Raw genomic sequence first — 14,177 nt, forward strand, 5'->3', positions numbered from 1 at the left:
CATGTTCCTTACAGCTCCTGGCACTGTGGCCAGGCTCAAGTTTCGGGTAGCGGTCATCACAGGCCGACAAAGACAGCTGAATGTAGCTTCAGACACCAGATCAGTTCTAATTCTATCACTCCTGGCCAGAACGCAGGACCAGAGTGGCCAACTCATCCCAGTCATCCTGGGACCGTCCTTGGTTTTTGTTTTTTTTTTTTTTGTTGTTGTTGTTGTTGTTTTGTTTTTCTTTTTTGAGGGGAGAGGTGCTGGGCCAGGCAAGTGTTCTACCACTGACTTGTACCACAACCCTTTGTCCTCATTTAAAAACTCAAAGTTCCAAACCCTAAGACTTTATCTTGTTCTTGGGAAAGCCAGGACCAATTTCTGCAGATGCCCCTGCTCTGGGATGCTCCATTGTTAACAACAGGAACAGCTGTCTCAACAAACACCAAATCTGGCTAGTCTAGACTTTGGTGAAAAAAAAAAAAAAAAAAAAAAGAAGCCCTTTTTGCTTGGTCACTAACACCAGACAGGGACCTCCTATCTCAGTGCATGGAAAGTAGCTTTTAGGCCAAGCCTTCCTATAGTGTAAGGAGGCACCCATTCCAGTTCCGGGGACAGAAAAGACAGATGGCCCACCAAGGCTGAAGTGCCTGGGTCACAGTTGGGGTCCCTTCCCCTCCAAGGGCCAGCACCTACCTTTGAGGTCTTCATCTTCTGTAGTGGTGTTGCAGCTCTCTGTGGAGCCCTGCGGGCCAAAGAGAACACGCCTAGGGTCAGTCCTCCTGCTTGGAGGAAGAGGAACAAGAGGGCTCCTGCACGAGGTGCCCAGAGGAGCGCAGCGAGCAGCTCCTGCTTCATCCTTTGCTCCTCGATCAGAAACTCTTCAGGTCCCGATGTCCTTCCCAGGCTCTCACACCAGGACAAGGCACCACCTAATCACTCACGCTACAGCTTAGCTCATCCTGCATCATCCTCTCTCTCTTACATCCCCATCGGTCAATCCAAAACCAAATACAGCATTCTGCCTTTAACACAGATTCAGGGTCTTACTTCTCTGCAGATACACAGTGAGCTACCATCTGTCCAAGCAACTACATTACCCAGGCCAAGTCCTCTGCCTGGCAGCCTGCCTGTCTGCCTCCCTCCCACTGATGTTTCATTTCTAGCTCAGATAGCCCCTCCTGAGAGGCCATTCCCCGACCACTTAATTAAAGGCCCTGTTCACTCTCTTTACTTTGTACCACTTTCTTCTGAGCACTCATCACTATTAGATTTTTATCTTATTTGATTACTGGTATGTTATCCACCGGGTCCCCACCCCCCCATGGAAATTTGTTTTGTCCTCTCTATACAGCAGGTCTGTATATGCTCCATATACTGTAAGGTCTAGTTATATTTTCCCCCATTTGGAGAGTGTGTGTGTATGGTGTGCACGTGTGTAGGGGTGTGAGCTGACTTATGGTGTGCGTGCATATATGGAGGCCAGAGACTGACACGTTTGTTATCTTCAACTGCTCTCCACTTTACTCACTGAGGCAAGGTCTCTGGCTGAACTCAGAACTTTCATCAGATTGTCTGGGATGTCCCGTTTCTACCCCCTACATGTTGTACATGTTGGGACTACAGGTGTGCCACCATGTGCAGCTGGGTTTTTGTTTGTTTTTGTTTTTCGAGACAGGGTTTCTCAGTGTAGCTTTGCACCTTTCCTGGAACTCACTCTGTAGCCCAGGCTGGCCTCCAACTCACAGAGATCCGCCTGCCTCTGCCTCCCGAGTGCTGGGGTTAAAGGCGTGCGCCACCACCGCCCGGCTCTCACTAATTTTTTTTTTTAAATATTCACTATACTTTTATTATTATTTCCTTATGTGCATTGGTGTTTTGCCTACATAAGGATGTCAGGTACCCTGGAACTGGAGTTACAGACAGCTGTGAGCTGCCATGTGGGTGCTGGGAACTGAACCCGGGTCCCCTGGAAGAACAGCCAGTGCTCTTCACCGCTGCACCATCTCTCCAGCTCCCTCACTAAACTTAACTCGTGGAGTTTACTATCACTATCCTGAGCTTGCATAAGAAAGCTGTGGTACAGAATGGTTAAGTGACCGGCTCATAGCTCTGAAGCCAAGAGTCACACCAGCTCAATCTGATCCTAAAGCCTAGGCTCAGGAATGGTCAAAAGCTTTACCATTCCTCAGAATGGAGCAACCAACAGGCCCGTTATTACCTCTAAACTGGACTCCACAAACATCTCTACCTTGGGGTGCAACCTGTAGATAACATCCACAGATCTCTCGGAGCCCAGTGACTCAGTCTCTTGTTTCCTGCTGGGAGAGCGAGCAGGGCAGACCTGGGACCACCCACCCACTCACCTTGATCCCATCTGTAGCATTGTGCACCACGGTGGTTTGTGGTTCCTGTGAGAGAAGATAAAAGTTACCCTCCGGATTTGGGGACTTGAGCTCTTCCCTGAAGGATCCCCAAACCCTCACACAGTACCCTTAGAGACCCTATGATGACCACTGAGGCCTGCCCACCAGCCATCCCTGTAAGACAAAATATACTGGCTCAACTAGGGTCCGAGAGGTAGGAAACCCAGGATTGAGTTGACGGTCCTGGCTGGGAAAGAGAAGCACAGAAGAGGCAGGGCTCTCAGGAAGCTGAGAGGACAGGGGCCTCTGCACTTGGATCTCGCTGGGTCTGAGAGTTCTTCCTAGATGGGAGCCCCACGGGGCAAATACACAAGAGGAGCTGTGGGATTCAGAGCACAGGTCAGGCCCTGCCAACAGTGTTCATCAAGGGGTGTACAGAAGACGGGGACACAGGGAAAGCAGAAAGTCCCCCGGAAAGACCTAGGATGTCCCTTTGGCAAGCTAAGCTCAGGGAGGTGCCCACCTCACCCGCCTTCTGCCTTCCCTAGATGACCCTATGGCATCACACCAGGTGGCAAGAGGGTCCACAGGAAGTGGACGGCATGGCAGGCACGATCGTCTGTCTGTCTGTCCCTCTCTTCCCAGTGTGCTCTGTGCTAGCTCAGCAGCCAGCTACCCTACACCAGCACCGGAGAGCTCGGTGATATACACAGTACCCACTGAAGAACCCGGACAGAACTGAACAGAGGCGCTCTCCGGGACCAGAGCCACTTTGGGGAACCCCAGTCCTCTTCCCTGTTCTTGACTCTGCAAAGGAGAGGGAGGCCTCCAAGAACTAATGATCAGGTACCAAGAGAGCTCCTACTCTTTGCTTTTGAAAACAATTCACCTACCTCCCTGGCCCCCACAGCAGACCCACTGAGGGTGCCAGTTTGGGGGCGGGAGGCCTAGCTGACAGCCCTGCTCACTCCTTCCCCAACAGCAAAAGGTGCAGGAGCAGTGGTTCCGCCATGCAGGATGGAGCATTGCCAAGCAGGAGAATGAAGGGGAGGGGCCTGCGGGGCAGCACACAGAGCAGTCTGCTTTATGGAAATCAAAAAAAAAAAAAAATGACAAAAGCTGAGGCGTCCCAGGGAGGGAAGGCAAGAAGAGGAAGTGGGAAAGGGGCAGGAGGCAGCCAGGGTGAGAGGCGGAGAAGCCGTAGTCAGAGGTACCATGGCCGTCTGCAAGGGCGCGGGCTCTTGGGCTGGGCTTACGAGACTGTTTTTGTTGTTGCTCTGTGGCTGAGACAAGAAAACAGATGGTTTAGTTCCTCCAGAGTCACCAACGATGCTCAGGTTTGACTCCCGGACCTCCCTTGTCCCCTGGTCTGGCCCAGGGGTGCCAGGCCTGGGGTGGCCACTGGAACACTATGCACATGGGAACAATGGTTAGAGAGATGGTTTGAGAAAGGGAGAATTTGGGGAGTCCCAGAGACCTAGCTCTGGAGGCACCCTCACTGTAGGACTAGCCAAAGACTTGTTTTAAGGCACCTCTCCAGAAAGCTCTGGTTACTCCAGGTGCCGGCGTCACGACAGTCACACCAGACCCAAAGACGTTCAGGATTTCCTTCCCACATTACAGGTGGAGGGATGGTGACTGAGCAGGGTACAGCTGAGAACTCTGGTTCCCCGGTGGCCCCTACCCGGCACCTGCACTTTCTTTCCCCCTTAAAACACCAGCCGGAAGCCTGGTATGAGGAGCAGGAAGGAACGAGCAGGAGTGCCTGGCCTAGGAGGTGGTGTCCAGAGAGGAAGCGGGTGGAATTCAACTCTGAGTAGAAAATGGAGCCACAGATCTCAGGGGACAGGACTGCGATCTTCACCTTCCACCTGATAAAATCTCTTTTGGCCTTCATCAGTTGGAAGTGAGGGCAGAGCTGTGAGGAAGGGCAGGCAAATCTCAGTGGTGCCTGTGGGTGTAGTCCCAGTACGCAGTCCCAGGAAAGAACAAGCTGCCCAGCAAGCCAGTATCCCTAGTGGTGACTGCGACCACCAGGGATATGTCCTTGCCTTTTAGAATGCTGTCGAGTGCCACAGTCAAGAAGGAGTGTGGAGAGGCTGGGGAGGGAGGACAGGCCAGTCTCCAGTGCAGGGAACCACAGCAATGCACCCTGCCTCTTCCAGTCAGTCTCACTGGGGCCCAGTGGGGTCACAGACACAAAGGAGGCCTCGCTTGGCCACCTGAGTTCTCCAATAGGCACGGAGACAAACGTGCCTCTACTCAGAGCCTAAGTGAAGATACGCTGATAGCCAGAACGCATTTCTTCTCTCCTAGTACACACTCAGACTGCATCCAGACTCTTCCATCTTGCCCAAAGGCCTCATGGACCAGATCTAAAGCTGTATCACTCCAACTAGTGGCTGAGATGGCCTCAAACTCGGAGCTAGGCATGGAATCTTGAGTAAACATCAAGTACTACAAGATGATATTGAAATCTGTAAGCTGGAGAAGAGCCCTTGTGGTCCAAAATGGGGGGAAAAAAAAATCACAGCAATTGCTCTCTTGTGTTCTACCCTGAGACAGCAGAGGGCAGTGCTCTCTTAGCTCAGCTACTGATGCTGATTTCCTGGTTGGGGCTGACTGGAGAAGGGTGCCCAGCCTGCAAAGCCCAGCTGACATTAAGACCTCTGCAGTGGATGAGGATGAGCACTCCGTGGTAAGACATGCCTTATCTGCAGAGGGCTGAGTGAACACCCAAGTGGCCACACCTCTGGTTCTAATGGACAGTTTCACAGTGACAAGGCTGCTGTGTCCCCTAGGTGCCCTGTGTCCCATGAGAAGAGATGCATTTACTACAGTCTTTCAGTGTAGCTGTTCCCCGAGGGCTGGGTGGGCAGACTACAACCCTAGCAGGAAAATGGGATTTTCCCAGAACAAGGTGTAGAGGCAGGAACCAACCATTAGCTTTTCTCATTACATGGCTGCCTACTGAATGAACGTCAGGCCCCTAGGAAGCAGCTGCTCATGCCTGGAGAACAGGCCTTATTTCCTGAGTGACGGTAAGAGGGGTCTCTCCCTGTGCTTGCTGTCTTTTCCCGAAACCCCTCCTGGCTTTACTCCCTGCCTTGGACGGTTGGAGGCTACCCAACCTCCATAGCAAGGAGTGCCATAACCACACCTTCCAATGCTCATTTTTAAGGCCACTGGGTGACCTTGGGCAATGGCCCCCGCCTGGCAGGACAGGCCACACCTGCCCACACAGCACAGACATGCAGTGAGGATGAGTGACGCACACGCACATGGCAGAATGGTCTGCATGGCTGGCAGGCGGGCACAAGCAGCATGGAGTGGGCAGATGGGTGGGCAGGCAAGGCTCACCATTAGGTGCACGCTGGAACTCGACTTCCTTTTCTGGACACACCACAGCAAAAGGGAAAGAGAAGGGGAGAGAGGAGGTAAGAAGAGAAGTACAGAGACGCTGCAGGTTAGTGCGCCAGCCTGGGCTCTGCAGGAGGGGAACAGAGGAGGAAGGGGAGGAGGAGGAACCCCAGAGTCCGGCACCGGAGGGGTTAAAACAGTACACAGAGCACAGGCACATACACTCCTCCAGCCCCTGGAGAAGAACTCTGTCGGGTTCACAAACACAGGAAATTTAGTGTACCCTGAGAAGTCTGTCTTGTTCAGTAACATTTGACTGCTGCAAAATCACAGGTTTGGGTTGATTAGACCAGCATGCTAACAGGGGTGCTCACATTCTTTACAGCTAGGTCTGTCTGAAATGTGAGGAGCTACCAGAGAAATAACAAGAGCTTATGTGACTCCTGAACTCGGACCTCAATGAAGCTGTGACTGCTGTTTGGATAGACGGTGGACTCTACCTCACGTTTAAATTTTGACACTCTATTCCTTGTCAGTATAGGCAGGCTAGTTTAAAAGACTTGCATGTTCTATTGCTTTTTGTAATTACTAGCAATAGATGCCCAGGGGAGCTGGTGATTAGGAGTACAGTGATCAAAAAGACAGAGATGGAAGCCAGGAGAGTGCTGAAAGCCGAAACTAACTCCTTAACTTCCACTGGATGCTCAGACCTCAGGTTCTGTGTGAAATAAGAGCATCAAATTAAGAGCAAACAGCACGCTGACAATACACCAGCGTAGACTACGAGGTTAAGGGTAATTACGGCTTTTATAATTAGCTCACTGGGAGACAGAACTCCCCCTGGAATAAGTCTGTTGCTTGACTTTTGTACATTCACTTAACGACATCCAATCCCACTTACTGAGGGTTGTTTTGGGCATAATAAACATATCTGAGAAATGGTTTTTGTCCCCTCGGGACCAACACTCTTCTTTAAGAGATGTTTTCTAGAAGGAGGCTACTAATATTTAAAAGAATATTTCAGAGGATGATGGGGTATGTGGGAGTATGTGTACATGTATGAAAATGTCATAATGAAACCCATTACTATGCATAATTTATATGCAAAACATTAAAAATAAATTTGTCCATAATTTGGGTATGCATTAAAGGAGAAGAAAAGCCCATGGTAGGTTTACCTTTTCATTAGTCTTTCATTCTGCTTTGAGACAGGGTCTTGCTATATAGTCTAGGCTGGCCCTGAACTTGCAATCCCCTGCCCGAGTCTCTTAAGTAGTTGGATCACAGATACGTGCCACCACACTGGACTTGTATAAGCCTTTTGGTTGTTTTAGAGCAGGGTTTCAAGGAGTTCAGGCTGCCTTTGACAAAGCCATACAGTCAAGAAGAATTCATTTGAACTCCTGACCCTCCTGCCTTCACCTACTACGTGTGTTACCATGCGCAGCTTGCATATCCCTCAAAAGGAGAGAGTCACCTTACATATGGATCTATCATCATCATCTATCTAGATATCCACATAGTACTTATCTCCTACTTAACTATCTTATCCTTTTACCCAAGTAGTATTCATACTTGGTCCTTTTCTCGTGATTTTTTCCCCCCTTGGGACAGGTTCTCACTGTGGCACACTCTCTGGCCTTGAACTTGTGGCCTTCCTCTAGCCTCAGTCTCCCAAGTACTGGGATTCCAGAGTGAGTCACTACGCTTAGCTACTACTGATGCTCTGAAGGAGAGGCCATTGTCTTACCTGCCTTTGTAAGTTCCAGAGTGTCTTAACAAAAGCCTGATAGTTGACATTAGATCAATGTGCGCGGGGCTGACCAGGTTTGCTGAAGGTGGCTTTCCCCCAAGCTAAAGCGGAGCTCGTCTCGAATGTCAACTCTGAGAGGGGGCCAGGCAATCAGTCCAGGCCTGATCTTGCTTCTGGGGATTTTCGGTGGCTGGTGGTACAAGGCCACTGCAGCCATTTTACCTGAACCACGCATTCAGAAGGAAACCTCTCAGCGGCTGCTTCTACCTCCTGGGAAATGTGTTCCCAGCTTTTCTCCTGGACGTTCTGCTTGTCCTGAACAGTCCTACAGGCAAACCAATCATCCTTTCTCCTCCGAGACTGTTTCCCAGTGCCCGTGCCGTTCAGTTTCTCTGTCCATCTTTTCAGGGCTTTGCCCTCAGCCACACACAGCTGGGCTTCTCTTCTCAACCAGAACACCGCACCACTGTTTAAATGCCAGATCCCTTTTAACAGACCATGTCTGACTTCTATTTGAAAACTGTACATAAATTTGAAATTTTACACAATTGAAGGGTTCAGGCCTCTTTTTCAGACTCAAAGCAATTGCTCAAAAGGTACTTAATTGTAACCTTTGCTTTTTCTTCTTTTTATTTAATAACAAAAACAAAAACACCTGGATGGCCACTCGGGCCTTAAAACCAGCAGAAGAATGCCAAGCTGCCCAGAGGCCTCAAAAAATTTGAGTGTTTGCGGTCCCCTCAGTCCCTCCTTCAGAAGCGGAGCTCAGCAAGGTGGTAGTGATCCCAGCACCCAGGAGGCAGAGGCAGGAGGATCTCTGTGAGTTTGAGGCTGGCCTGGTCTAGAGTGGCGTTCCAGTGGAGAAACTGTCTTAAAAGAAAAGAGCTCGCTTTCCCACAGACCCTGGGTCGGGAACGTCAAAGAAGCCTAAACAGAACCTCAAGTTCTCCGTCTCACAAACATGGGACACAGTACCCACTCAAACCAACGCTGGCTGTCTCCAACATCCTGCAGAAACATCGGACAAGGGAATGGTGTCTTTCTGTGAACAGTCAGCAGAAGAAATCAGGGAACAGAGCATTGGAAAGGGAAGATGGACTCTAGAAGAATCTGAACACTGAAAGCTCAGACCTTCTGGGTGACTTTGCAGGCTTACAAAAGTCACATGTCCCACATTTTGTCGTCTTGCCTTTTCTTCCAATCACACAACTGACCATTTATATGTTACTGAATAAAAAAGACAATTGCATTATAAACAATTTGAAAAATAAAGGGGAAATTGAGTGAATTTTGCCCAAATCCCTATTGCTCTTATAGTTTTTCATATGCAATTAAAATATTATTATAAGCTACAAGTTATACAGAAGTTTAAAATTAGAAGTTTTGTTGTTTTTGGTGCCTTTTTTTTTTTTCTTCTTGAGACAGGGTTTCCTGTGTAGCCCTGGCTGTCCTGGAACTCACTCTGTAGAACAGGCTGGCCTCAAACTCACAGAGATCCTTTTGCCTCTGCTTCCCGAGTGCTGGGATTAAAGGCGTGTGCCACCACCGCCGCCCAGGTAAAATTAGTATTGTGAATTTAAAAATGATTTACCTTTGAGGCCTTGAACTCACTATGCTGCTGACCCTCCTGCCTCCAGGTGCTCTGAGCACAGCATGCACAAATTTGTCCACTAGTTTTGTTTTTATTAGAGAATAATTTGATTTGCTGGTTAATATTAATGCATGGTCCAGGTAAAACGTTTGGGAAGTAGAGAAAAACCACAATAACAGAAAAATGTTTAGAACCCCGACGTTACCAGATTTCCCATCACTTAGTGAAGCTAGGATTAAATACTTCAGTGCGTTTTCTTTTGTTGCTTTTCTGTCTCCATATTGTATGTAGACTAAGAATCTACAGTTCTGTGGTATTTTAAAAAAGTACATCTTAGGGGTTGGAGAGATGCCTAAACAGATGACTTGATGCTTTGTAGAGGACCTGGGTTCAATTCCCAGTACCAACATGACAATTCTTAACTGGCTACTCTAGTTCCACATCTGCTGAAGAGGCCAGAGGAGGAGCTCCCCTGGAGCGGAGTTATGGGCTGCTCTAGGGCAGCAGAGGTGGGTGCTGGGGACTAAAGTTCGGCAAGAGCAGCAAGTGCTCCTAACTTCTGCACCAGCTCTCCAGCCCAAGATGATAACTTTCTAACGGCCTAGTCCATGGATTTCTCATTATTATTTAATCATTTACCTCCAGCTGGCTTTTGAATCTTTGCACATAATGTCATATAAAACATCTTTCTGCTTTTAGTTTTTCCTATTTTGTACTTCTCTAGGAGATTTCTTAGAAGAAAATGCCCAGAAGCAAAGGTAGGAACATCTGTGTGGCTTTGACACTGGTTTTTACTACCATCTCGAACTTCAGAATAACAGCGCGCGCGCATGCGCGCGCGCGTACGCGCACACACACACACACACACACACACACACACACACACACACACACACGTACATGTTCTCTGTGTAGACCTGGCTGCAGATCAGGCTCATTGTCCAATCTGTATTTCATTGATAGTAATAAGGCTAAAAGTTGCCATCCCGATCCTTTCTTATCTTCAGATGATCAATGGATCTTCTCAGATGACCTTTCTGGGGTTCTATTTGTTAAACTCTCTAATAAAAGGATCCCCTGTCACCACACCTACTGTGAATGTTTTCCTAGACTACCTGCGGTGTCGCCCGCGTCTCCTGCCACCTGCCAGTGCTAAGGACTGGGCACCAGGCAATATAGGTCAATATGGCTGACCTATATTCTCAACAGCGGTTGGTCGGTCTGTTTACTCTGGTCATCCCTTTTTTAAACACTTACTTCTTGACCTCTTACCCCATCACAATAGTGAACGAAACCTTTTTCTCAGCAGAAAAAAAAAAAAAAGCATAGCATTAAACTCGTTTACCAAGTTTATATCGGAGTCAGACATCCGACAGGACCAGGTTCTCCACACATTTCCATTTACCCAGCAGTTCTGTGCAGCCTCCTCCTCAGCACCCCAGCAGGGTCTAGCACCGCTGTGCACTCCTCCAGCACCTGTTCCTTTTCCATTTCCTTCGCCTTAGTAACACGACTCCCATTTTCCCCTTTTATTATGTCCTTAAGTTTTCACATGCTTTAGACTTATGGGGGAAAGAATACATCAAAATTCAATAGTTCATTCTGTCTCCCACTCAAAGCCTCTAGAATCTAAATTACAGACTAGCTAGGCAGTGATGGCACACATCTTTAATCCCAACACTTGGGAGGCGGAGGCAGGCGGATCTCTGTGAGTTCAAGGCCAGCCTGGTCTGTAGAACAAGTTCTAGGACAGCCAGGGCAACTCAGAGAAAACCTGTGTCAAAACAAACAAATAAAAAGAGCTAACTTCCAGGCTACATTCTGAAACTGATTTTAAAAAGATTTATTTATGGGAGCTGGAGAGATGGTTCAGAGGTTAAGAACACTGGCTGCTCTTCCAGAGGTTCTGAGATCAATTTCTAGCACCTACATGGTGACTCACAACCACCTATAATAAGATCTGGTGCCTCTTCTGGCCTGCAGGCAGAACACTGTATACATAATAAACCTTTAAGAAAAAAGATCGATTTATTCCTATTGTATGTATATAGGTATGTTGCCTTTGTGTATGTCTGTGTGCCATGTGTATGCAGTGCCCACAGGGGCCAGAAAAGGTCATTGAGTCCTCTGGAAATGGAGTTACAGACAGTTGTGAGTCCTCTGCAAGAGCAGCAAGAGCTATTAACTGCTGAGCCATCTCTCTAGCCCAAATCAGTATTTCCGGTTGGTGTGTCTTTTTGTGTGCAGAGAAGCAAACACTGAACCTCGTATATGCTAAGGAAGTGCTCTACCACTGAGATACACCCCGGCTCTGGAATCTGTATATAATTATCTTCTTAGGCTGATGTTATATGGTTATACTAGAGTCACCTTTGAAACTATTATCTCCAACGTTTTGATTCTGTCAGAAACTCAGTTCACAAAGATGGACATGATGGCATGTACCTATAATCCCAGCACTTGGGAGGGAGAGGCAGGAGAATCAAGAGTTCAAGGCTAAGGATGGACTCATCCCTGGGTTGTACCATGTGGTTCCCAGAGCCACTAAAAACATCTCCATCAGCCACCTGTCCCTTAATCTCAACAGGATCAAAACAAAACTCCTCCTACCTCAACAGACATTTTATTCATAACTACTTTGTTCAATAGTCAAGGCTGGAAACCTTGACATTGTTTGATAAATTTTTTTCCTTTTTTTTTTTTTTTTTTTTGAGACAAGGTCTCTCCACAGCCCTGGCTGGCTCAGAATTCACTATGTAGGTAAGCTAGCTTTGAACTCACGGAGATCTACTAGCCTCTGCCTCTTTTGTTTGTTTTTGTTTTGAGACAGAGTTTCTCTGTGTAGCCCTGTCCTGGATCTCCTGCCTCTGCCTCTGAGTACTGAGATGAAAAGTGCCCACCACTATGCCCAGCTAATTCTCTTTCCTTTTTTGGGTGGTGGGGTGGGGGAACAGTGTTGTGCTATGTGGCACAGGCTATACTTGAACTTCTGACCTTCCTATTACTGTCTCCACAGAGCAAAGTTTACAAGAATGCACCCCAATGCCCAGCCCATAGATTCTTCTAAAACCAACCACACCCAGTGCGAGCCTTTCTGGGCACACCTCTAACAGCAGGTATTCCCTGGGTTGTGGGCTAGCTAGACCATGACTTCGGGTAACCTCTATTCTGATTAGTTACAATCTGTGCCATCCTACTGGTCAATAATTCTGAACTCTTTCCCTTGATATTTCTGATCATCTTTTACTCTGAACCTTTATCTCCAGATTATAAGACATCCTGACACCTCTTCCATTCACCCACGTGCACTCAGACATATCCATTTTCCTTGTTATAGGGACTGAACCCAGGGCCTCATGAATATGAAGGGTACCCCTAACCCTTCAAATCTTTCTTATCATCTCTATTCAGGCATATAGCATTTTCCATAGTCTAACATACAAACTTTCAATTCTATTGCTCAGTTGGATTAATGTGGCTGTTTTGGTTCCTGCAGTGCCAAGGAATAAACCCCAGGGCCTTGCCGTTCTCTACCATGAAGCTATAAAGCCCCACCCTGCAGCACTAGTCATCATTGTGACTGCTTTTTCTCCCTTCTCATTCCCTTTCTCTATTACATTTTTGTTGTTTTTTTTTTCGAGACAGGGTTTCTCTGTGTTGTTTTGGTGCCTGTCCTGGAACTCACTCTGTAGCCCGGGCTGGCCTCCAACTCACAGAGATCCGCCTGGCTCTGCCTCCCAAGTGCTGGGATTAAAGGTGTGCGCCACCACTGCCTGGAAAACAATTTGTTTGAGATAAGGTTTTTATGTTATCTCAAGCTGGCCTCACTCTCACTATAATTATATTTCAGCCTCCCAAGTACCAGAATAACAGTATTGCCACCATATATCTTTCGACCATGTATCTTGTGTTCTAGTGGGACAAAAACATCAACATGTATGACAACTCATACACATGCACTTTGTTTTTAGATTATAGAAGTAACCCTGTCTCGTTGTAAAGAAAATGCACTCAAGTGTGACTGTGGAAAAAAAGAAAGCTGTTCTCCTGTCTCCAGCCCCACACCTTACACACTAAGCGGGCTCATCTTCCTCTGCCCCCTAAGCTTGTTCCCAGAGATTCTGGCCTGGGCCACCTTGCTAAGAGCCTCTCTCCTGTTTGGCTTGCTCCTCTTGTTCATGCCGAGAACCGGGGCTACCCCTAAGCCACAGCTCACATGAGCAGGTGTGAGTGGCACCTGAGCTCCCCTCCCAGTGGCAGAAAGAAGACACAGAAGCGAACATGCAGCGGACGAGAGAACAAGAAAGGAGCAGGGGAGGGGAAGGGGCACACGTACACAGCTACACGGTGGGCAGACGCTCCAGGGAAAAGACCCGGTTTATGCTTTCGTGAGAGGTTAAGGTTTAGTTAATTTCTTGGTCTGAAAGTCTCTAATGTGTCAGCTGGTGGGTCTCAAGACAGGATGAACTCCTACCCAGTATCCCAGCCCCAGGACACTCACTGCCTCCACGTATCTTTGCACCCTGTAGCCTGTGTGCATCTGCAGCCGCGTCTCTTCACCTTAGCCAAGTCACTACTCCGGGCCCTCTCGTTCCCTGACTCACACAGGAAAAACCCCTTTACCAGATGGAAATGAGCTGTGACACACCACTGTCCCTTCACTTAGAGAAGCTTGAGACTCTCAGTCAGTGGCATCTGACCTGGGATCTGAAAGTGGTTTACAGGAAAACACCAGAGAGGTAGTCATGGCTTCAGGTTCCCAGGACGGTAGGTAGCCTGCCTGAGTTACTACGGAACACTGGTTTGTTTTGAGTAAAGGAGGTTGTGCAAAAGGGACAAGATTAACCAAATGGCCCGAACAACTCAGGACCCTAGAGTTCAGCGCTGGAGATGAGGCTGGTGTAGAGAAGTCAGACTCTGGGATCATTCCCCCAGTGTCTTCCCATCTACGTAAGGGCAGGAAGCCCATCCCTCTTCCCTCGCAGGCCAGTGGAACCTGCTGTTTCGAGCACAAAGGCTTAAAACCAAACAGCAAGGACAAAGTTCCTAGGGAAAGGGAGAACCAGATGCCTAGAATCCCTCAGCCACCGCTGGAGAGAAGCCAGTCTGGGGTCAGAGGACT

General features: G+C 48.2%; 1 protein-coding gene across 18 annotated transcripts in view; it reads right to left on the reverse strand.

Moving 5' to 3' along the window:
* Positions 1-14,177, reverse strand: part of Camk2g (calcium/calmodulin dependent protein kinase II gamma) — a 59,546-nt gene that overhangs the window by 7,250 nt on the left and 38,119 nt on the right. For 5 of the 18 annotated variants that reach the window (XM_059273822.1, XM_059273820.1, XM_059273826.1 and 2 more), the window contains 4 exons: positions 5,712-5,744; positions 3,566-3,634; positions 2,352-2,396; positions 682-730 (listed from right to left, as the gene is read on the reverse strand). In XM_059273822.1, the coding sequence (XP_059129805.1) occupies positions 682-730; positions 2,352-2,396; positions 3,566-3,634; positions 5,712-5,744 (196 nt within the window). The remainder of the gene's footprint in view (positions 1-681; positions 731-2,351; positions 2,397-3,565; positions 3,635-5,711; positions 5,745-14,177) is intronic. The other 13 variants (XM_059273824.1, XM_059273821.1, XM_059273833.1 and 10 more) reach the window with 3 other exon arrangements.

This window comes from Peromyscus eremicus, chromosome 9, assembly GCF_949786415.1.
Source record: "Peromyscus eremicus chromosome 9, PerEre_H2_v1, whole genome shotgun sequence".
Classification (NCBI taxonomy): domain Eukaryota; kingdom Metazoa; phylum Chordata; class Mammalia; order Rodentia; family Cricetidae; genus Peromyscus; species Peromyscus eremicus.